We start from the raw sequence: 23695 nt of genomic DNA on the forward strand, positions 1-23695 counted from the left end.
CCCATTTATGTATCCACTCAATATGAAGGCTGAAGATTCTCCATCCGTGTCGTTATTGCAGTCATCAGCCACTTCAAGCGCCTATCGGGTAATCTTACTTAGCTATTCTGACACTGACTTGTTTTAGGCATGTAAATCAATAGTTTTAATTGATCGTGTAATTATTTTACCTAATGGTACACCACAGTACTCGTCCTCTAGTCTTTGTTTTCAGTTATAATTATTGTTATCCAAAATAATGCAAGTACTGTCTTTCAGGGAGATGCAGAGGAGTCCAACGCATTGACGACAACCGTAGATGTCACTCAGATGCTCGAGGTACGTTTCCGGACAGTTCCATCGATGGAGATCATCAGATCTTGCATTCTTGTAGCGTGATTGTTACACACAATGTTTCTTTCGTTTTTAGCCATTGGTATGTCCTTCTGTCGTCGCCCTCCTATGTGTCTTCTTTTTTCAATATTGTGTTCATTACTAATGAAAGTCCTATGTTTCAGGGAGTCGATGGAGCATTAGTCCAAGAGGAAGGGGGAGCATGCAGTTACGGGTCGGCGCAACAGCTTGCAGAAGTGTGCACCGCAGTTACAGCGTCCCTTGATGTTCTTATGCATTTCGAGGTATGGATACTGACAGATCAATCATGTGAGATCAAATGACGTGATTACATCCGCTATACTTCCTTCTTTATTAACGCAAGTACTATGTTTCAGGGAGCTGACGGAGCTTCTTCAACAAGAACATCACCCCTAGTAGTTGATGCAGATCTCTGGGTGGTGACACTTCCAACGATGGAGCAAATCGAATCATATTTAGATATCCATTATTTATTTTAGACAACTGATCATTTGTGCAGGTCTATTTAGATGAGCCGTTGACGCCTGCAGAAAGTTTATGTTCTTTTAAACAAAATACAAAACCATACTAATGCAATTACTGTGTTTCAGGGAGTTGCTAAAGCCTCATCTTCAATAATATCATCAATGGAAGTCTATGCGGAGCCCGAGGTATGGATCTTGACAGTTCAATCTAACTAGATCAACAATGCGTGAACTATTGTCGTTTGAATGTTCTACACAATGCGTTCATTCGTGTTTTGCTATTGAGATGTACGTATGGGTATTGGTCCCCAAGTACATTTTGTGTTTTCAATATTATTATACATACTAATGAAAGTTCTATGTTTCAGCGAGTCGATGGAGCCTCAGTGAGTGATGGATGTGCTTATCATGAAAGTATAGTCGTTGCAGCGCGAGAGGAAGTGGAGACATGCACACACGAGTCGGAGCAACAGCGTCCAGATGTTGAAGTTCGAGGAAAGAAAGTTTCAAAGAAAAGAAAGCAAAAGAAGGTTAGTGTCCTGTTCACTATATTATGTTGTCTTTCACTGTCAATAGTTCAATACTGTAAGTTGTGTTTAAACTGAACATCCCTTTTCTAATCTGTCCTCTAGTTGCGAGTGGGTGTAAGAACTAGATCTACACAGACAGTGAAGCGAACGAGAGATGTTGCTTGTCAAACCTTTTGGCAGGGACTTGAGACTGGAGATGCATCGTGCCAATGGGAAGAATATGAAGTGATTGACAACGGAGCTATACCACCACCAGCCATTGATAGTGAATGTCCTCCTGGTAGTTTGGATGCAGTCGTAGATCAATTCACAGAATCCACACCCGCAAAAAATAAGAGCACGCGAAAGTTGAAGACATTGTTTTTTTCTCCCATCTCCGGACAAGGAACAGATGTTGCAATGGAAGAGAATGAAGTGGACGACAATGAAACACCATCAATATCACTCAGCATAGCGGAAGACGATATCAGAGATTGTACCTTTCATGCGAGTGACATGTCCTCAACGTTACAGGCCGAACCAGCTGGGATGCAGAGTGACAGTATAAGGAAAGAGGCCAAATTCATTGTATTCGATAGCTGTTTGATGGATATTATTATGATGATGAAATGTGGGCATTGGGTTGGTGGGGAAGTATGTGGGGAGCCATTGATTAATGTGACTCGTGCAATTCGAGGCACTAACCTTAAAATACATGCCACCTGTACACAATATCATCCGTTCGCATGGTCTGCACAACCCATGCTGGGGCAACTGCCAGCAGGCAATCTACTTTGTGCAGCGGCCGCACTTTTTAGTGGTTCAAGTTTTAAAAAGTTACAGTATTTCTTTCAGTTTGTGGGAATCCATTTCATTGCGAAAAGTCAGTTCTACAAATACCAAACCGATTATCTATTTCCAGCCATCAGCGAAGCTTGGAGAATGGAAAAAATGTCAATGGAAAGTACATTCGCGGGCAAACGCTTCAGGCTAGCCGGTGATGGACAATGCGACAGTCCAGGATTTTCAGCCAAGTACTGCACCTACCACTTTCAGGACATGGAAAGTAAGAAAATTGTGAGTTCGGTGGTCGTGCAGGTGTCACAAAGTACATCCTCAGTGGCCATGGAGAAAGTTGGCTTTGTAGCATCATTGCAAGAACTACAATCGCGGGGAATGGTGATCGACCTGATAGCCACGGACAGACACGTTTCAATTGCCAAGACAATGAGAGAACAGTACAAAAATATAAATCACCAATTTGACGTTTGGCATCTTGCAAAATCAATCAATAAAAAATTGTCGGCTGCAGGAAAAAAAAAAGATATGCAAGGTATTTCACAGTGGTCCAAGTCAATCAGCAACCATCTTTGGTGGAGCTCAAAAACATGTGAAGGGTCGTTGGAAATTCTACTGGAAAAATGGCGGTCAGTAATGTTGCACTGTAGCAACGTACATCGATGGTCGACAAATGAGCATTTCCACAAATGTGAACATGGCCATTTGTCCACAGAGGAGGCACGGAAGAAGAAGTGGTTGATTCCTTCATCACCCACTCACAAGGCCATTGAAAAGATTGTATTTGATAAAACTATAACAAGAGATTTGAGGGGACTCACGGAATTCTGCCACACAGGAGATTTGGAGGTGTTCCACAATATGTGCCTAAAGTACAGGCCCAAAAGATTGCATTTTGGCATGGAAGGCATGATAAATCGGACTCTTCTAGCGGTCTTGGCACATAACCATAATGTTGGCCGTCAACAAAGTAGGACGACCGGAACTTTAGGGACGCTTCGCTACAATAAGGCCTTCACTAAAAGAAGTAAACAATGGGTGATCAAACCAGTGTTTGAGGATATGCAATATGAGTTTATTGAGAGACTTATCGTAGATGTCCTCGATAGGCACATACATGGAGTGGTGAACGAACCTATGCAGGGGACAACTGCATTGCCACCCAACATTGCCTCTGTTCCATGTCCACCTAAAGCAGAGCTCATTGAGAAATGCACATCACGGTTTAAATGATTGTAATTCGATTGTCTGTTCTCTCGAGTCTCCTCATGTTGCAGGCCCATTGCAATTAAACCAAACAGTAATATAAATCATTTTTACAAACATTATAGAATGTTTCCGTATTACAAACACATGGCCGACCCATAGGGACAATAAAAAAAAAGGCACGCAGACAAGATGCCCTTACACTAACTGGAGCTAACTAGAAATGTGTGCTCGCTCAAAGTGAAGGTCAGCTGCTTTGATGTTTTGCTCGGGTGGCGGAACGGCCCACGACCCAATATAAGGTTCTATTGTGATTTGACCTTGACAGGCCGGGACCATCCTGAAAGACTAAGAAAAGATAATGAATAAAATTTCAGAAACGAAACGATGAGCCACGTTCATTAGAAGAAGTAACGTCGGCAAAGAAGGAGTGGTGTTTCGGGTCTGCCCTACACAGAGACACAATGGAAAATGCAAATATAATGTAAGTAACTTTTGATGAGTTTATACCGCAATTTCATTACTATACAGTGGCTTTAAAGACGGGTTCAGTTGTACTTGTTCGTTCTATGTGGCATAGTGTTTTCTACCGCGCACTATCTGGAGGAGAAACATCTGCTTTTACTGAAGCACCTCAAAACCTTCCTCTTTGCTTCTGCTTTCTCTCTCCCTCTCCCCTGCTACAACTGGTCCACTGTCTGCGACCTCGGTCCTGGGCCCTTCCACTCTCCACCTGCACTGCCTCCCTGTCAACCCCTGCACTGGGGGACTGTCTCAGTATCCTACAGCCCCCCCTTCCCAGCACTTGTTCTGCACTTACCTTGCACTTGCCACCAGCTGGCCCTATTTATTTATTATTTTATGCTACTTACCTTGTACTCCACTCCCCCCCCCCCTCCATGCCTCGCCACGCCTTTAAACACTTGTGTACACCCAGTAGCGCTGTCCTCGCTATGAAATGAATAATTTTAATAAGGATCTGATGGTGAGACTAATTTCATTTTTTATGTTTTTAGGTACATCATTCACTACTGTCTGTGTCACGAGTACCAGACACCGGCGGACGGCTTCTACAGCCGCCAGTTGCTTCTCCGCGTGAACAACGTTACCACCCTGACCATTTTATGGGACGATCGCCAAGTACAAGTATGCCCTTACGCGGTACTAACGGTTAGATGCAACATACCTACCGTTGTGGTGGCCTAGTGCCTCGTTGTTGGAACAGCCATGCGATTATCAGTGCGACAGAAGAGCTTATTTTTATCGTAAACCAACACCCTGTGTACTGCACACGAACATCGCTTCCCTCAAGACGAACTAATTTGGATCGAGAGCAAAGAAAAATGCAAATCGCTGAATATTCTCTAAACATTTGATGTCCAATAAACGTACTTTGCCAAATGTACAATCTTGCCGTTTGCTTTTAAACCACGGTTTCACATTCCGAATTGTGGTGCTGTATTGTGAGATGCTCTAAGACCCTGTGTACAGCAAAGGACCATCGCGTTCCTCAATACGAACTTTTTGGAACATGAGCAAATAAAAATGCAAATCGCTGAATATTCTCTAAACATTTGATGTCAAATAAATGTACTTTACCTCATTTACAATCTTGCGGTTTGATTTCAAAGTACAGTTTCATATTCCGAATTGTGGTGCGCTGTATTGTGAGCTGATCTGTGTTGATTTCCGGGGTCTGTGTGGAGTCGCGTAGAAGACGCCTGGGCGCGTTTGCCTACGCAGCTCAGTCACGTCACGGATAGAGGCGGGGAATATGAATGTTTTGATAAAGTCTGTTTCAGGGGCGGGGGATTTGATTTAGTGCCGCAAAGGCAGGTGAGCCAGGTCGATGCGGCGGAATGATAGGATTATCACAAAATGGAGGCTGATTTCGAGTGCGATAATGGGCGAAAAGTCGGGTAAGGTCCATAGGAAAGTTTCCTACGATCTACCGATTTATGCTTACAAACACATGGCCGACCCGTAGGGACAATAAAAAAAAAGTCCCGGAACTATCCTTTAAGTCTGCAGGTGATCTCCTGAGGAGAGCAACCTTTCGATACCAAGACTACAACAAAGAAGGGACCAGAACTTAGGTGTACTGTGATCCCCTTTCGGAGAGGATGGCGGTTGGTAGACAGTGAAGGCGGAAGACATCCTTCAAAAAGACAAGAGGCCCTTTCTTCAGCTGAAGGAAGTTTAGGAAGAGGACTAAAATATGCTTGTCTGGTTAAGGCATCCACGGTTACCATTATAACCCTACAACCTTGGGTTGGTGGCAATCCAACAAAATCGGTGGCTATGGTTTCCAAAGGGCAAGATGGTAAAAGGTGGCTGTTGTAGCTTCCCCTTCACAGCCTTGGAGGGCCTTTTGTTTTGATGACAGATGGCAACGATGCCCTGTCATTCTGTCATTGCACGAAGAAAGGATTTTTTGTTTAAGTGTAGAATTAAGCACAAAAATTCTGTTCTTACAAATTAGTGTTTCCTTCAAGGAAACACCCGACTGATACTGCATGAGGATTATTCTTTAGAAAGAGAGATGTTCCTTCTTTTAGTTCTTGAACAAGAGTGTGAACATGAAACAGGAAAGTCTTGGCTGCGAGTACATTCGTAAAAGGAATGTTGGTTGTTTAAAGGTGATCTTGTTCTACTGGATAAATCAACCGCCACAAGTTTTAAAGAGCCAGGTATATAGGTAACAAAGAAGTCATTGTGCAAAGAAATAGGCCCATCAGGCTTTTTGACTGTTTCTACATTTGAAATTCGGCAAGGCATGAAGGTGTTTATGATTCGTTCAGATTTCTAAAGAATGAGCCCCAAGGAGGAGATGACTCCATTCAGTGAAGGCTGTCTTGATGGCAAGAATCTCCTTCTCAAGGACTGTGTAATTTATCTCATGGCGAGACAAGGGGCGGGACAAATACACCAAGGGATGTTGTTCTTTGTCAGACTGTCGTAGGAGTACAGCCCCAAGAGCATTATCGGAAGCAGAATCTGGTTGGCAAAGGATAGGAGCAGAGGAGAAATAAGTCTTGCGAAGGCCCTACCAGTAGCCAAAGACCAGACACAGGGAATGTTCTTCTTGAGCTTGAGCAGGTTCATGGCAAGGGGCTGCAAATTCGGAAATTAATTTCCTGTAAATATTTGAAAGGCCCAGATGTCTTGTACAGATTCAGGAGTAGGCCACTCTCGAATAGCATGTATTTTGCCTTGGTTCATTTGGACGCCTACGTCGGACAATATGAATCCAAGATAAGGTATGCTTATAACTCCAAAACAGACATTTGTCTGGTTTTACCAATGGATGGTTTTCTCGCAGGCTTAACACCTTTTTTTTTCTTTCAACAATAATTTGTATTGGTTTTGTCAGTGCACATTTACAAATAACGCTAGGCATGTTTCCGGCAGGTTGCACTTGGGTATATCAATTATCAAAAAAAAGAATGCACATCAAACCATAACTAAAGGTTCTCAAGTAGGGTGGGGTGAAGGGGAAGGAAGGGGGTAAACAGCAAGAGGACCGCTGCTTGCAGTTTGCTGAGTTGAGGGATCGCATTGTCTCTTGGGAGTCTGTTGCTTAGGGACTTGGCTGGGCTCAGGTCCGCTTGGACTGGCCTCTCGGCCTTCTAGATGGTTCAGTCAGTTCTGCTTCTTTTCCATCCATCAGATGTTTGGGGGCTTTCTTGCCACACCCGGGTATTGCTGCGTGAAGTCCAGGAAGGGAGCCCAGGTCTGGCGATACTTGCTCCTGTTTTCGAGTCGGAAGGCTGTGATTTTTTCTGCAGCTGCAATGTCCCAACACTTGGACCACCACATTGAGATCGCTGGCCCATCCGGGTGTTTCCATACTCGTGCGATTGAGATTTTCGCTGCTGTGAGGAGATGTGTGCACAGGTCTGCTATGCGACCCGTAAGTGGGAATCGCTGTGGCTCCCAGTAGGACTATCCCTGGGTCCCATGGGATCGAGAGACCTGTGATCGATTTGCTGTGTTGTAGACCTGCTTTGCAGAACTGTAGCTTTGGGGCAGGACCATAGGCGGTGGAACAGAGTTCCTGTGTCTGAACAGCCTTTCCAGATATGTGGTGGGATTGTTGGGTTACATTTGTTGAGAATTTCAGGCGTTAGATACCACCTCTAACAAATTTTGATTGCGCCTTCTTTGTTGGTGACACCTTTTGAAGGTTTATGTACTCTGGACCAAATGCGGCTCAATTCCTCTGGTTCAAATACTCTGCCTATGTCTCTCTCCCATTTCTTCATGTAGGACTCTTTCTTGGTGGAGTCCAATCTGTCTCGGAGTTTGTACAGGGTGGTTATTTTGCCCAGGCTACGGTGCGATGTGAGCGTCCTCTCCAAGGCTGTTAGGTCTCTGCCTCTGTTCTTCTTAATCGTTTCATGGGATAGCCAGTGTCTGAGCTGTGTGTACCGGAATCTGTTTCCGGGACCTGGAATTTGGTTTTGCAATCTATGAAGGTTAGCGGAGCCCCATTCTCTAAAAAGTCTGCTATCTTCTTCAGTCCGCCCTCCCTCCATTTATCACAATTGTTTGGTGCGTTTCCAGGCGTAAACTCTGGATTGTCCCAGATAGGGGAAAGAGGCCCCTTCTGCAGTTTCACAGCTGCCCTTTTCCAGCATTCCTCTGCGTTTCTGGTCGTTTCCAGGGGGCTTGAGTTTGGGGGGGGGACCCGGGGCTTCGCAATGTGCATCAATGATTCTAACGGGCTCCGGCTCCAGTTTGGTCCCACGTGTTTGGTAGGTGCTACTGCTCCATGTGAAGGCCTGTGAAAGCTGTGCCGCAAGAACGTACCTGGCCACATCCAGGACCCCTAGGCCTCCCACAGCTGTTTCTCGAAGCAAGATTCACCTCGGTATTCACGGCTTCTTTCCTTCAGACGTATTTCAGCACGCTCGCTTGTAGCTTCTGGATGTCCTTCGGGATGGTGGCTGGAATTGCTAGACAGTGGTAGAGTAGTCTGGGGATCAGGTTCAACTTAAGTGCGGCTATCCTCATCACCCATTAGACTTCTTGTTTCTGCCACCGTTTGAGATCACTGTTCAGTTCTTTGAATAATGGGGGGTGAAGGAGGAGGAGTTTGCTCTGTATACTCTGTTTGAGTTGGTATTTGAACTCCTAGGTAGTGGATTTGGGACTTAGCCCAGGCGATCAGGTATAGGCCTGCTAGTTTATCCCTGAGTTTTCACAGAACGTTGACTCCCATCGCTGTAGATTTTGCAAGGTTGACCTTGAATCCTAACGCTCTCCAGAATTGCCACAATGCTTTCATGGATGTTTCAATTTGGGTCACCGTCAGCAGGACATCGTCCGCATATAGATCCGTTTTGTTCTATCGAGAGTGCCAAAATGAGAGTAGATAAGAGGAATACCCGACGGGTGCCTCTGGAGATGGCGATTCTAGACTATCTGGTGCCGTTGATGCTAAATGTTGTGGAGGGGTGTTGGTATGATACGATATATGATATGTAATTTATAACTTGCCTATACACAAGTGTTTCAAGGCGCGACAAGGATGGGGGGGGGGGGCAACAAGGGGAGAACAGACAACGATCCTACTAGGCCAGGTGTCATTTAGATCGCACAAGTGCAAGGGTAGGAGAACTGGGAAAAGTGCAAGGGGAAGGGGAGAGGGGAAGTGCAGTACATGGTTAGTAGAATACAAGATAAATAATAGGGCCAGCTGGTGGCAAGTGCAAGGTAAGTGCCGGGAGAAGGGGCTGTAGGATACAGAGACAGTCCCGTAAAGCACGTAGGCAGTGGCTGGGCCAAGGACCGAGATCGGCGAGTGGCCCAGTTGCAGATTCAGTGATTTTAGCAGGGGAGAGAAAGCGGAGGCAAAGAGGAAGGTTTTGAGGTGCATCCGGAACCGGAGATGGTTCTCCTCAAGTTTCAGGGAGGCAGGACGCCTGTTCCAGAGGGAGGCCCCTGCTGCAGAGAGAGAGATCTACCCCCAGCTAGTTGCTTGGAGAAGCGGCTGACCCTGAGGTAGTTGGAGGTGGATGAGCGAAAAGCTCGAGAAGGAAGATATTTAGGAAGAGAGAGTTGAAGGTATTTTGGCCCAAGGCCCCAGGAGGCCTTGTGGACAATACAGAGGGTTTTGAACTTAATCCTTGCAGCCACTGGGAGCCAGTGTAGCGGTTCCAGTCCTGGAGAGATACGGTCCCTGGGCTTGATGCCAAGGACAAGTCTCGCAGTCCTGTTCTGGATGAGTGGCAAAGGGCTGAGAGTAGAGGCAGGAAGATTTAGATAGAGGCTGTTACAGTTGTCCAGCTTCGAGAGAACCAGGGCTCTGGGGACAGTGAGCTTCTGGGGGAAGGAGAGGAAAGGAAGGATACCTCGGAGGAGATGTAGCTGGTAGTGTGACTTCTTAGCGACGTCAGATATGTGAGAAGAGAAAGAGTGTGGAGTCGAAGATGACCTCGAGGTTGGTAATTGGCTAGCATCCACTTAATGAAGTTCGGGCCGAATCCATAGTGTTGAAGGAATTCCCTTATATAGCCCCAGTCAAGCATGTCGAATACTTTGTGTGCATCGAGTTATAGGACTGCCAGTTCCAGCACAGTTCTATTGGCGGACGCTATAAACGTTGATGGTGCGCCTGGAGTGGTCTTGTGTGTTGCGACCCGGGATGAAGCCCGTTTGGTCGGGGTGTATCATGTCCAGGAGGAATTTAGCTATTCTGCGCACTAGAACACCACCTGTTTTACGTGGTACATACAATCTGAGGACTTTCTGGAATAGATCAAAATATCGGTATATAATCATGGAACTGAAGAGCAGGTTCAAGAAGATCTGATCAACGAATCGCTGAAGCGTTTGTACCCGAACGGCATGACCTTGTACTCAAAGTGGCCAAATGGAGTCTGGAAAGCGGTCTTCCATTCGTCACCTTCCTGAACACGCAGCAGATGATAGGCCCCTCTGAGATCAAGCTTAGTAAAGATGACTGCTCAACGAACCGCCTCCAAAACATCTTGAATAAACTGGAGGGGATTCTGGTCCTTTATGGCGACGCTGTTGAGGTCTCTATAGTCCAAGCACGGGCGAAGTTCTTTGAAGTCCTTCTTTGGAACAAAAAAAACAACAACAAAAAAAAAAAAACAGAGCGATGCCCCACATGGCGCTTTAGATTTGGTTATAAGACCATTTTGTTAATGGATTTGCAGATACTCAAGGAGAGCCTTCTTTTGGAATTCCAACAGCAAAAACATACGGCCAAAAGTTACCACTGACCCAAATAGCGCAGTTGTACTCCCCATGTGGTGGTAGTATCTTAACAGGCTGGTTCTCAAAGATGTCAAGGAATTTGTGGTATTCTTCCGGTACTAGATGCACATTTCCTATGGGGATCATCGATTTGTTTTCTTGGATCAAAGGTTGATCCAACACAGTGAAGGATAACAACGTTCCTTACAAAAAGAGAAAAGGTGTGTACAAAATGATTCAATGAAAGGATTATGCAACTGGAGCCATGGCATACCCAGAACAATGGGTAGTGTGCCGCCTTGATCAAGTAATATAATAAATTCCTGATGGTTGGTAGTCTTCAGTAGTATAGGTAGCGTGTGTGGGGTTATAGGCCAAGAAATCAAGGGCTGACCATGAATCCCTTCTACTAGTTGTGCTTCTGTGCTTCAGCATTTCCCCGGGATTTTATTATTTTGTGCCCACTTCATATCCATGAAGCAACCTGCAGCTCCACAGTCCACAATAGCGAACGTCTCTATGGCACATTCGTTGATGTTCAGAGACACCCGTAAGACTATCAATGACGGGGTAATGTTGGTGGATGAACATAGTGACTTAAAGGACTAGCGACAACTGGACGGGAAAAAGGTTTTCCATCTTGGACAGGAAAGCTTGTTTCGCAGAGCGCATCAGTGGAAGCAAGGGGCAATCCTTTAGCAGATGAGAGCCAGCACCACAATACATGCATTAGCATAATTCACTGCCCCTTTTGCGCTCTTCTACTGTTCAAGAACCACAGGCGGTATATACTTGCATGGGTTCAGGATCCATAGATTTCGTTTCACCTACGTTAGATCTTAAAGGAAGATGACGCTCTGTTTTTATGTCCTGTGTTGTTGAACGCGAAAGTCAAGTTCATAACCAAAGTCAATAGTTCAAGGACGGTGGAAGGAAGGGGTACTCTTGCTAACTTATCCTTTAAATTTTCACGCAGACCACGCCTTCAAGCGAATTGTGCGTATTCTGGCCATCCCGCTTCTATGGCAATCTGTTAAAGCAGGTGATTAAGTCATAAGATCTACCGAACCTTGAGTAATACGTTTCTTGGGCAGAGTACATCAGTTCTGGCCGATCAAATATCTCTCAGAGCGAAGAAAAGTGGGATAATCCTTCATTGCTGGGCTATCTAGGGAAACCAAAGTGGTAGCCCAGGCCAGGGCATTCTTAAGTTAGAAACCATAAATCCGAATTTTGCTGTCTGATGAAAAAGACAGAGGTCGGAAAGAGAAATGCACAGAGCATGCATTGGTGAACTTGGTCGTTTTTTTTAGGGTTGCCATCAAATTTGTCCATGTATGGTGAAGTAGTCAGGGGCTCAACCCCTAATGTCACACGTGCTGCCATCAATTCCCTTAATGCAGTGTTCTCCACCTTCAGGAATAGGATCTTGTGAGGCAATGACTGCACTGCGTCCATTAGTTCCTGTAGTTGCGACTTTCTTTTTTTACGGCGTCTCAAACTGTGAGAACTGCGACTTCATTTACCATTTGTGCAATGCAGACAGCGGTAGCTTGATACGGCCAAGCAACAAGTTCCCTTCTCCTGGACTACGCATATAGCAGGGAGTCCAGCCGCCAGGTCCCAACAAGGGAAAATGCGCATGCCCAGATAAACCCCTCTTGAAGAATCCCAGGGATGGATGATGGAAGTGGCTTCAACCAGAAGTAGTACCAGGACTCAGCTGTAGGTCGGTATCCGGATGAAGAGCCGGAGCAGAGGAATAAGGCTGGAGCAGCAGGAATGAGTAACATGAACCAAAGCAGGTAAAACTTGGCATACGTGAATAAGACAGGAAGCAGAAGAGTAATCGGAGCAGGGTGCCAAGATGAGGTGTGGTAAGTAACCCCAGAGGAATAGGTTGGAAAGAGAAAGCTAGGAATTTGCCAACAAGGGAAGAAAACAAATAAAGGAGCGTCTACGGAAGGCTCTGGTGTTCCAGCAGACCTATATGCCGATGGGTCGCTGATGCACTGGTCGGCCATCTTGAGAAACACTAGCGGTGCAGATATTAGCAGTATGAGCTGTAGTGGCACCACGCTATGTGCTCGGCGCAAACAGCTCCAGAGGGACCAGGGTGTCTAATCTGACACCCATATATGGAGGTTTGCTCAAGTTATTTTGGTCAACTTCCTTCTTTATACAGATTGGCTTTTGGCAAGGCTTGTTCCCAATTTCCCAAAATGTACATCTCGGATAAAAAACATTTGACAGGTTTTGCCTTTTGATCTCTGCTTTAAATTCTTTTGCCTTAGAATAATGTGGTTTCCAAGTTTCCCGAAATTGACATCTCAGAAGGTGAGTTAGCACTTTGCCTTGTACTTCCCAAATCTACTTGGTCGATGTTCAAAAAATGTTCCCAAGTGTCCAATAACTTGTGGACACCTCCTGGGCCTCCCACCCCGCCTACACCCCCCCCCCCACACCCTCCCTCCACCCCAACACCTCTGAGTCGGACTCACGGGCTCTACGTGCCGCTGCAGCAGAGGCTCTTACGGTAGGCTTCCTCCAACAGACTAGGTTGCACTCGGTTCCCACGTCCGCTCCTTATTACTATGCCGAATTAACTGTTTCCATTCCCCAAGACCACGTCTTCTCTGGTCCAGCTGTGAAGATTTCTCCTGTAGCGGTCCCTGCAAGGCTCCCGCTACGAGTGTACCGGAGCTCCTCTCCTCCAGCACTTTACACCTCCAGGCAGTTACCTGCAAGTGCCTCCGCTCCCCAGCACGGCTAATCTCTGCTGTTCTGCCTCTGGGTCCGCTTTCCACTACACGCACTCTGCAACTTGCTTCTACATCTCCTTCAGGTGATTTCTGAGTTTAAATGTCCCACGCAGCAGATTGAATGATTGACAACTAGACTGCACATTGCATCGCTGTTGCTCTGCATTAAGTCCCCACTCCTCTTCTAGGTCCCAAGTACTCAAAGCTTTCTGAAAATTTGAGTCCACAAGATTTTCACATTTTAGGCTGCATAGTGAAACACCCTTATCTACACCACAATCAAACGTCATATGTCAAATATGTTTAGAGGCGTATATGCAACTGTGAAGAAAGGATATAGTTTTAACAGAAGAAGGCTTTAAGTTCTTACAAAAGGGTTATGAATAATGGCAATACACCCTTATAAACTCTGGAAGCATGGGGGGTCCTTCCTCACAGAAAAGGGAATACCACCACGTCTCTTCTGTCAGAGCCATCACCTCCCCCGACAGCCATCTCCTCCCATGTGATCCACCCTCAGAGTCAGGATCAGGTAGCGGCTGCCTTCCCCTCGCCACATGGGAGGGGGACTTTAGGCTGGGGATTAGTGAGGACTCTGCAGGGTTCATAACACAATCTCCTCCCTTACTGGACAGACCTCCCTTTATAGCTCCAGGTCAGGGGCGTTGCAATCTGCTGCAGTTCAGCCCCAATGTGGGTCTGATATTTTAGAATCGCAAATGTATTTCATGCTGGCATTTTGCCTGCCTGGCTATTTGGGAATTGGTTCTCCCTTCTGTGACCACCTTTAGTGAACGCTGCTTTTCTTGATCATGCTCCCAGCGCATGCACCCGATATATTCCTGCAGTAGGTTTTTCTTTAAAGCCCAGACTACAATCCAGGCCAGTCCTTCTTGATGCACAGTGCTGGGACTTCTGCTCCATGCCTGGAGCTACAGACCTTATTTCAGCTAAGCGGCATGCGTTCTCGACTTACATTCTGGTTTCCTCAGAGTACTGCATTGCTATAGAGGCTCTGTCAGCTGTTCAGAAGCGGCACATGTGCTCTGTCACTCTAGCAAACACAAGGAGGACCAGGAGATCAAGTATAATGTGGAGCCAGTGGCTCCCAGAGTTAGCCAGTCTGTCCCTGATTGGAGGGCCATAGTGACTTTGCTGCACACTAGTTTCACAATTTGTTTCAAATATTGCAACTATGGTGCAGCATGTTAATGCTTCTATCAGGTGCACAATTCACTGATGTGCAGTTTGTAATTTAGGCATGAGGGAGAGGCGGTGAGGGAGGCTCTGGGCAGCATTGCAAATCCTGGTGGTGGTATTCACATATCGGTCATCATCGACCCCTGGGAAATACCTGCAAAGGATTGTGGGAGTGAGTCAAGGAGACTGGCCCCCAGGCCTGGCCTTACCTTCTTACCTCATCCAGCTATGCAGGCTTGTACAAAAGGCAACAGCTGACATTTCTCAATTTCCGGGAGCTTGCTGCAAGACCTAGTGATGCTGTGGCCATGCCCGCCTACGGACTATGGAGCACCTCGTAGTGTCAATCAGCAAGGTTCAATGCCTTTGAGGCACTGTTCGAGGCCATGCAGCATTCCAGGACTGTGGCAGCCAAGGCAGGTTCATAGGGGAATACTGTGCAAGTATCAGTTTTGCCTTGCTGTGTCCTGCTGTAAGGTGCAAGTCTCATGCTGTTGCTGGCCCTACTTACCCGTTGGGTCTCGACACAAAGTTGCAGCACAGTTCTACCTGTACTGTCTGTGTATGCTGTGAGGGAGGCTAGCTTGCACTGCTGTACTCCATCTGTTTTACCTGCTTTTCTTCTTCAGTGAAGACAGTGCGGTTACTTTTTTGTTTGCTTTGAGGAAGCTAATCTTTTACTGATGTTGCTTGTGCTGTGCTTCTTGTGAAGGAAATACGTCCTGCTGTTGCTTCTACTGAAGGGGCCCCTAGGGGATCCTCGCGTAGTGAAAACAAGGCAAATCACCAGACACGGACTGATACACCAGACACAAGGTTGTATTCCCAAAAGCTAGGGTTTATTGCAAAGCAAATAGTCTCAGTTGGCCAACTTGGTCGCACGCCCCGCGACGTGTGTCTCCAGACCTCGAGGGACGCAAGAGAGCAAATTACGTACATCAGTTACATATATACAAAACGGACATCCTGCAATCAGTCATGACAAGTTCATTACGCCCATTGTACAGTTTCTTTGAACTCGGTCTGATGATTGACAATTTCAACGAATATGACACCTTTGAACATAACAATATGCTAGTCTGGAGACAGATTTCTTTGTTGAACAGAAAACAGCACTTCTGTTCTTGCGAGCAAGCTGCTTACAGGGGGGGGGGCTTTGGGCAGGGAGGGGAGAGAGTCGCATTCCAGGCCTTGCTATCTCCTATTTGCTATTCATGTCCTGGGAGTCAGCCCGCTCTGGTGGGCTTAGGAAAGGGGGGCCGTAAGAAAAGCATAATTCAAGCCTTTAGCTGTTTCTTTCTAGCATGTCTACCATATCAACGAGATTAGCTGGCATCAGTGAAATGATTAAATGCCGTGGTGCTCTTCCAAGGCTACATGCAGGAGGGGATTGGGCATTTTTCTCTGGGGCTGCCTACGTTATCTTTCAACGAATTACTCCCGGCCTTGCGGCCTTGCTCTTTCGCTTTGAACAACAAAGTAATCAGTGAAGCAGAATAAGCTTTCGGCTAAGCAGTTTTGAACAAAAAGTAATGAGCAAATGTTAGAGAACAAAATGGCGATTCTAGTTACATCAAAAATGGTCGCACATTGGTCAAACTTATGAGTCTGTATTTCTGACATTCAGTACATGAGACGGATGGTCTTCGGCCAATATGATTAAACGTGTGGTATCTATTTTTTCCTAGACTGACTACTCTCTCTGCGAGTTTGAGATTGGAAGCTTCACTGTTGTTGCCCATTTTGAGAGGACATTTTCATCTGGGGCATCTGCAGTTGTGCCGGTATTCTGTGCATGCTCTCCGAGTGCTAGAAGGGAAGCTTGTGCTGCTGTTGGCTAGCAGCCATCATTGGCACATCATTGGCACATTTGTTGAAAAAGGTCTACGATTTTCTTGGACACAGCAGGTAAATTGGGAAGCATACGTATATACAGTTAAGAAAGGTCTCAAATGTCTTTGAGGACAAGTAGCATATTAATGATTTTACATTCTCAGTGCAAAATACTTCTGGGTGCGTTTGGCACATATAAAAGGCATTTCATGTGCTCTCCTGCAAGGTTCTATAGAACTGCAAGTTATATTACTTTTTGTCCAATTGTTTTTAAATGTGTTCTGTGTGAAAACATTTTGGACCATTAACTCTTGGCAGCTGGGATGGCAAGTTGGTTCGCGATTGCTAGCTACAGCTAAAATGCCCCATCACTTTAAAAAATCATAAGCGGTTATTGTTGCGAAGCACCACTCTAGGCACTATTTACATAAAGAAAATGTACTGTAAACTGCATTTTTCTGAAACTTGAAGTGAAACATACTTGCATCTCTCTTCTCATTGGATATGTCCAATCCTGGAAGAAGAAAGAAGAAAACTTGCATCAAGATCATGCAGTTTATATTCATTACACACACTAGTGAAAAGCCAGTGAACAGGCCCATTATTCAAAGAAATGTAGGACTGATGTTTTTTATTGTTTAAGGTATGTGTACATTTAAAATACTACACAGCCTATTAAAAACGAAAATGGATGATGGAAAATAGGACACGAAACCAAAAAATTCCAATATATTTACACTAATCAAAATCAGCATATTTAAGAACTCCACAATAAATGCAATCCACACCACCGCCGATCCAAAAATCACACAACAGAAACCAAGGTCGCGCTATCTCCCCACTAAAAAGGCATCAACAAAGGGAAAAAGGCCAATTAATAAAAAAAATGTCCAAACCAACGCTATCATAAGTACTTGAAAATGCCTCTAAAAAAGGATCAACTTCCTAAATAATCTTGAGTAAGTTACCTGTTGCCCTCAGTCTAGCAGAATGGAAATGTTCCCATTTCTCCAAAAGCATAAACATTGCAGCCCCTTCCCCAGTTTGCGCTCACGGTAATTATTCCCTATAGTGCACTACAGTATGCAAGGGCACATAGTTCAACTAAAGAGACATTTCCAGTAAAGCGCCAGGACACCCTTCCCAGAATCAATGCCATGTTAAATCTAATCCTGTCTAACATAGCAGGCATACAAGTGAAACCCAGCTGGTTTCTTCTTGTCAAACGTACAAAAGACCAGGTTAATAAAGGCAAAAAGTAATGCAGAGAATATTGTGTCAAGAAATACACAGAATATCACATGAATTGTGAAAAATACACAAGCACATAATGGTGTTTACAGAGACCTAGTAACTGTGAGGAGCTAGGAATCAGAAGCAAACACGCAAACACAGAAGACCTTGCTTTGACTATAACGTTTTATTTTAAATAAAAAGGGGTTGTGGTACCTTATCCCCTAGCCTAGAAGGCATTTCCCTACCTCAACCAAAAACTAAGGGGTCTGTATGTTTTCAAGATGTCCAAAGTAAAAATATGTTCCCAGTGTCTGAAATCCTATTCTGGCTCACACTCAAAATTAACCATAGGGCGCAAAGGATATTCTCTTTGGATCTTAAGGTGTACAAATGTTCCAATTCAGCAGAAAAGATAACTCCAATCAAAATGTTCCAAGTTACGGGAAATGGTTCCCTTCCCAAGGTTACTGTTACCAATATGTAAAATTCTTGTAGCCCAAGAGGATATCTTCTCCCTCTTGGTGAGCACATCGTTTTCGGGGAAATAATTCCCTTCCCAAAGTTCCTTTAAGCAGGTATGTTCAAAGCAAAGAATCACATCTCTAATAGTTCAAGATCCTAGGGCATGCGACTTCCCAAGGATTCTCTTATAACTTAGCACACACTTGATTTGATCTGATCTGGTATACGCCCCTGCCAGGCCTTCGTACAGTCTTTTACTCATTTTAATTCACCTGGTATTATCTCCCGTCAGGAATTTCATATATATTTATTACAATTCTCTTTTAACCATGAAACAATACCAGGCCATTGTTGACGTATCATTTCCAGAATTGTATCCCCTTTCATATATTGGGCTTTTACCCCACTCTCAAGTTAGTTCACCATTGCTCGGTTTTCTCTCGCCGTCCCTTTAAGATCCGACTGCAACAACCCATTTGTGGAATAGCTTATGGTCTTTTAGCTTCATCACATACTTTCTTATGAATAGCTACTTCGAAGCAGCACACAGTTTCAGGCAAGCAGGTAACCTTTTCTGCTTCCCTGGTACTCCAAATGTCTCTCACGCCCCTCTGCTTCAGTGCTCTTAGGGTTGTGGACTCTGCGGGCCTTCTCATCTGCAGCGCATCTGCTGATCTTTGGTTTCTGCTGCCTCTCTCAGGAACCGGGGTGCAGTACGTCCTCTGCACCCCGGTTCCTTCTCCTGCTGGGCGGATTAGCTTCGGCAGCGTTTCGCGTGGCACTTTCTCCCCCTGCGTTCCAGCCGGTGCTTGTGCAGGTACCGTGCAGCTCTGCGACTGCAGATCTCTCCCATTGCGGTTGGCTGCACAGGTTTTAAACTTTCCAGTCCGATTAAAGAGTTTCCAAAGACTGGACTGCAGCAGACGTTTCACGGCCTTAGTGATCTGTGCTGTTCTTAATCTCTTTCTCGACTCAGTAGTCAATTAATGATTCTCCATGTATTGTTGAGCAAGATGGTATGGGATTCTCTCAAGAGTAATCATTACTGCTCCCTGCCTCTTCCTAGTTTCAGTAATGAAGATTACTCTGGGTATCAAGTTGGAGAATACTGGATTCAGTACATGGATGAGTGGTGAAATAGGCCATTAAGGCTTGAGGAAAGGAGGGAACAAGCCCAAAAGGGAATGGGGTATGCGACTTTTCCCCAATGGCGTCCTCCACTCTCCAAGAGGGTCACTTCGCCCCAGGTTGTCTGCCCTCATAGTGCCACAACCCCAGGGTCAGGATCAGGTGGCAGCTGCCGTCCCCTGGCCACATAGGGACAGACTACCTCTAGGAAAGGAGTAAGGATATCATTAGATGCATCACATAACCCTCAAAGGGAACATGCTTCTTGGCAAGCTTGTAGATTTACGTCAAGCTGGAGGGCATCAGCAGATTTAATTGCAGTATGTGGAATGCACCAGAAACTAACTGGATGCTTTCATGACAATTCGGATTGATTTTTGTGTGGCACATCGTTGACAGGATCAACACACAGATTGCCTGACAATTATGCCATTAACAAAAGCTTCATTATGGGATATGCACAACCAGGGCCAAAGTAATGCATGGAGAACTTTACAAGTTTGGGAGCTTCTCTACTGAAAACAATACAGCCAAATCTGCCTGTGTGATGATTTGGTTCTCACTCAGGAATATCTACAACCACCCTTCACAGAGCAGAAGCAACCATTTACATATCAGCCTGGTACATCCAAGAAGTGCACTTTAGCAATAAAATGCAAGGCAGTTCTCCGAGCAAAATGTACCATCAACAACCCCAGACACTCGTTTCTGTCTTGTTGGACTGCAGTGAGGTGAAGTTGAGACTTTGTAAGCAGAGTGAGCAAGGAGGCCCTCCTGACAAACCAAATTTGTCGGTAGATAGATTGAATGGCAAGATTGGAAGCAAGCATTCTGCTTAAATTATTTTACTTGAACTCTACGGCAGCCACGTCCAACATTTAAAACAAACACGTGTATGGGGTTGCTGTTGGTACTCTTGTTCAAAGGAGAATTGCCTAGCATTTCAGTGCTGGACTGCCCCTGGGCAGGACAAAGATTGATATGCAGGGATATTTCTTCTCTGTGAAAGGGACAAGACTTGGTTGAGACTCTCCCAGGGGCCATCCACCCAAGAACAGGTCTTTGGGCCGTGTTCGTGCTGGTAGAGAGACTCCCAGACACCCCCCTTTGTTTTCCAACATTTAAAACATACCCAACTAAACCTAATGAAAATACAAAAAGCATCCAAACTACATGTCCCAAAAACCTTTCTTACCAGTTCTTTATGTGCGTAAAGAGAATACTGACCCTGCCCTTCTACAGACCTCACTTCCTACTGAGAGCCCTCCCTATTGTGTGGCTCTAGGCAGGACAGGTAGCTCTTTTTTCTGCTCAGAGCATCGACGTGTGAGGAGTAATAACGGGGATTTCCATGAATGGCGCAAGTAACAACTTGTAGGGACTGATAACTTTCATACTCAGTTAACCAAGCTCACTGCTATCCCTGTGCCCCCTCCTGGGCATAACCACAAGAAAGGGCACACCCCTTGGCCTGGAGATTAGCCAATTGGGGTGGGTAAGATGGCCTTGCCATTCCCCCAGGCTCTCAGCACTGGGCTCCCTTCAGTGTAGCACTGTGCTGTCAGCGCGTCTCTCCACCTGCCCAGGGGAAGACTTGTCAGAAACACAGGGCACGAAAAATCACCTGCCCCCACTCCTTAGCTCTTATGGAGGGCTGATGCCCTCCTTCCAGTGCCATTCTCATCTTGCCTAGGTTGCACCTCACAGACGCGACCTGAGCATGTAAAATCAACCGCCTCTTCCCCTCCCCCCCACCAATTACCATGTTGGGGTGGGCCACACCCCTCCTACCACCCCCCATGCCTGCAGCCTTTGCCGGCCTGCACCTGGCAGACCCGGTCAGGCTTCCAATTAAAACATGTTGATTCATCACTTTGGAGTGTGGTTACTGAAAACTAGCTAGTTCCCAGCAACCACTCCAGACCGATTTCCTTATTTTGGGGGTCGGGGGGGGGGGGGGGGGGTAATGTTCCATTACGTATGGTAATGTTCGTTACTCCCAATTCCTGAGTCACCATCACTATAGTCCTTTCACAATTAAGGCCTCTTCCCAGCCTCTTAGCCCCATTTCTATTTCTAGTCATTCAAGTGCCTCCCCCCAACATGTATCGATTTTCTCAGCAAAAGCCAGAAGCAGCAGCCTGGTGTGGGATAGGGAGGGACCATAAGGACTGTAGTAATGCATCGAATTAGGAGTAATGAACATTACTAAACGTAATAAGACATTACCTCCCATCCTCTTCCACCACAGTCCTTACGCAATGAAGGCATGTGCCACAGTGTCTGCGGGAAAGAATCACCTGTAACCAGAAATTATAGCTGCTGAAAAAACATGATCACAAGAAATACACAGCGAACTCAGTGCACCGATGCAAAGACTGCAGTCCCAAAAGCCTTGGAGAAGGTACTTCCCAACTGGAGTTTATGGAGGCACAAAGGTTGATGGGGTTTCCCACATCAGTGCATTGCAAATGTACTCCATGGTGACCCCTTAGGCTTAAACCCATGAAGTTGCAATGCCTCAAGTATATTTTTCTTTGATTGCTGCAACTGTGCGTATTTCTGCGTTTGCACCCTTTAGAACCCTTCGATTTTAGATTGCATCTGCTGCTATTGCTCTTTTACTCGTGTTCGCACACTTTTAGCTTATTTTGTTTTTAACTTTGTTGTTGCCTCATTTTAACTGACAGACCTCTTATTGGGCTTTTATTACTGTCAGACCTCTATTTTTTGCCTCAGCGTGCTCTTCCATCAACCCGGAGCGAATGGGGCAAACCGGTCTGTGCCAGCTGAACCCTTTGTCAGATGGGTATTGTGGAGGTCCTTGCTGCAATTGAGGCAGCAAGAGGAATCTTCAGTAACAACATGGCTAGTGTAGGAGGCCAGTCGCCCAAGACTCCACTCGAAGGTACGGTCTATCCTGTTGTATTGCCCAACTGTGTGACCCCCCCCGCCTCCGCACATGAGGCTGGTTGTGTGATAGACAAATGATTACCTGTCAGCCCGGTCTTGATCCCCATCATGCGGAACTCTGAGACGGATGGGGCAAAGACTGAAATAAATCTGTACATGGAGGAGGAAACTCGGTCACTGGATGCAGGCTTACCAGAGCTCGCATCTACTTCTATGTTAATAACTTCACATACCCCTTAATCTGTGATGGCTAAGGAAGCCATGCCTGTAGTGAGCAGTCCTATGGTAACCCCCATCCCCAAACGGATAATACTCATGCTGAACACTAGATCTTTGTTGAAGCATGCAGTGGAAGTGGCCACACATATTGGAGGCTAACTCCACTGATGCCATTACTGAAACCTGGGCTCACGCAGCTGCAGCGCCATCTTTGCATCTGGCCATCCCCCCTGGATATGGGATGTTCAGCTGCGATAGTATGGAGGGCGGGGGGGGTGAGTAGCAATTATCTATAGACTGTCCCTGTTGATTTAGGAGTCTATGGACGGGGTGGAATATATTCTGGTTAAAAATTGGTTTGAATGCTGAGGCGACCATTAACATTCTTGTGGTTTATAGGCCACCTAGTATGGCTGGAAAATTCCAGGCAGGACTCACCAGTTTTCTCCTACCGTTGTTGAAACCCAACTCCAAGTTCCTCATTATGGGGGATATTAACTTGTGGTTGGGGCACAAAGAGGATGTGACGGCACTCGAACTACAATCTGCCCTACTAGATCTTGGATTCAAACAAAATCTGCCATACTAGATCTTGGATTCGAACAATTTGTTGGTGTGCCCACCCATTATTTGGGACATACCCTAGACTGGGTTGATGCAACCGATTTAGTTGTTTCACCATGTCCCTGGTCGGATCGTTCCTTTGTGGAATTCACAGTATTGGCAAACTTTCCCTTGAAAATGAAGGTTATGAATAAAGTTGGGGCTTTAACCAGAGATCTCAAACATATTTCAGTGGATAGAGTTGAACCCATGCTTGCCTCTCAGGGGTCAAGGTTGGGCTTGACCTCTCCCGAGGACATGGCAGACTATTCTTGCAAGTATCAAAACGGTGGCGGATACGCTTGCACCGGTAAAAAGGTAATCATATAAACAGAATACAAAACCAACGTAACCTTTGGTTTTCACTGGAGTTCAAATCCCTTAAGAGTACTACTCTGAAACTCTTCTACATTTGGAAAACCAAAGTAACTGGGACAACATTATCTGCATAGAAGATGGCAGCAACATCTCAAAGCAGCCATTTTGGAAGCAAAAAAGAACCTTGATAGGACCAGGAATGCCTACTCTGACACTAGGGAGGGATTTAAAATCTTAAAAGAACATGAAACAACTAATACGGTGGACTCCGAACGATTGATCAAGAAAGACCTGGTGTTCAGGAATCCAGAAGGCTATGCATGAGAAACTGAGCAGGATTCGAGCAGATATTGACATGACATTCTAGTTTATCTAGTGCCAGCAATCCGAACTTAGATTGGGTCTTTAAGAGATGCCCTTCTATTCCCATTTAATACCATCTCAGTTGATGAACTGGAATTGA

The 23695-nt window shown here is 45.6% G+C and overlaps 1 protein-coding gene across 3 annotated transcripts in view; it reads right to left on the reverse strand.

Moving 5' to 3' along the window:
• STYX (serine/threonine/tyrosine interacting protein) overlaps positions 1 to 23695 on the reverse strand; it is a 984080-nt gene that overhangs the window by 936374 nt on the left and 24011 nt on the right. For 2 of the 3 annotated variants that reach the window (XM_069637582.1, XM_069637584.1), the window contains one exon: positions 16835 to 16867. The exons of the other annotated variant lie outside the window; for it this stretch is intronic. In XM_069637582.1, the coding sequence (XP_069493683.1) occupies positions 16835 to 16867 (33 nt within the window). Of the gene's footprint in view, positions 1 to 16834; positions 16868 to 23695 lie in introns of those variants that run through there. 3 annotated transcript variants of the gene reach the window in all.

This window comes from Ambystoma mexicanum, chromosome 14, assembly GCF_040938575.1.
Source record: "Ambystoma mexicanum isolate Mex_15411 chromosome 14, UKY_AmexF1_1, whole genome shotgun sequence".
NCBI lineage: Eukaryota > Metazoa > Chordata > Amphibia > Caudata > Ambystomatidae > Ambystoma > Ambystoma mexicanum.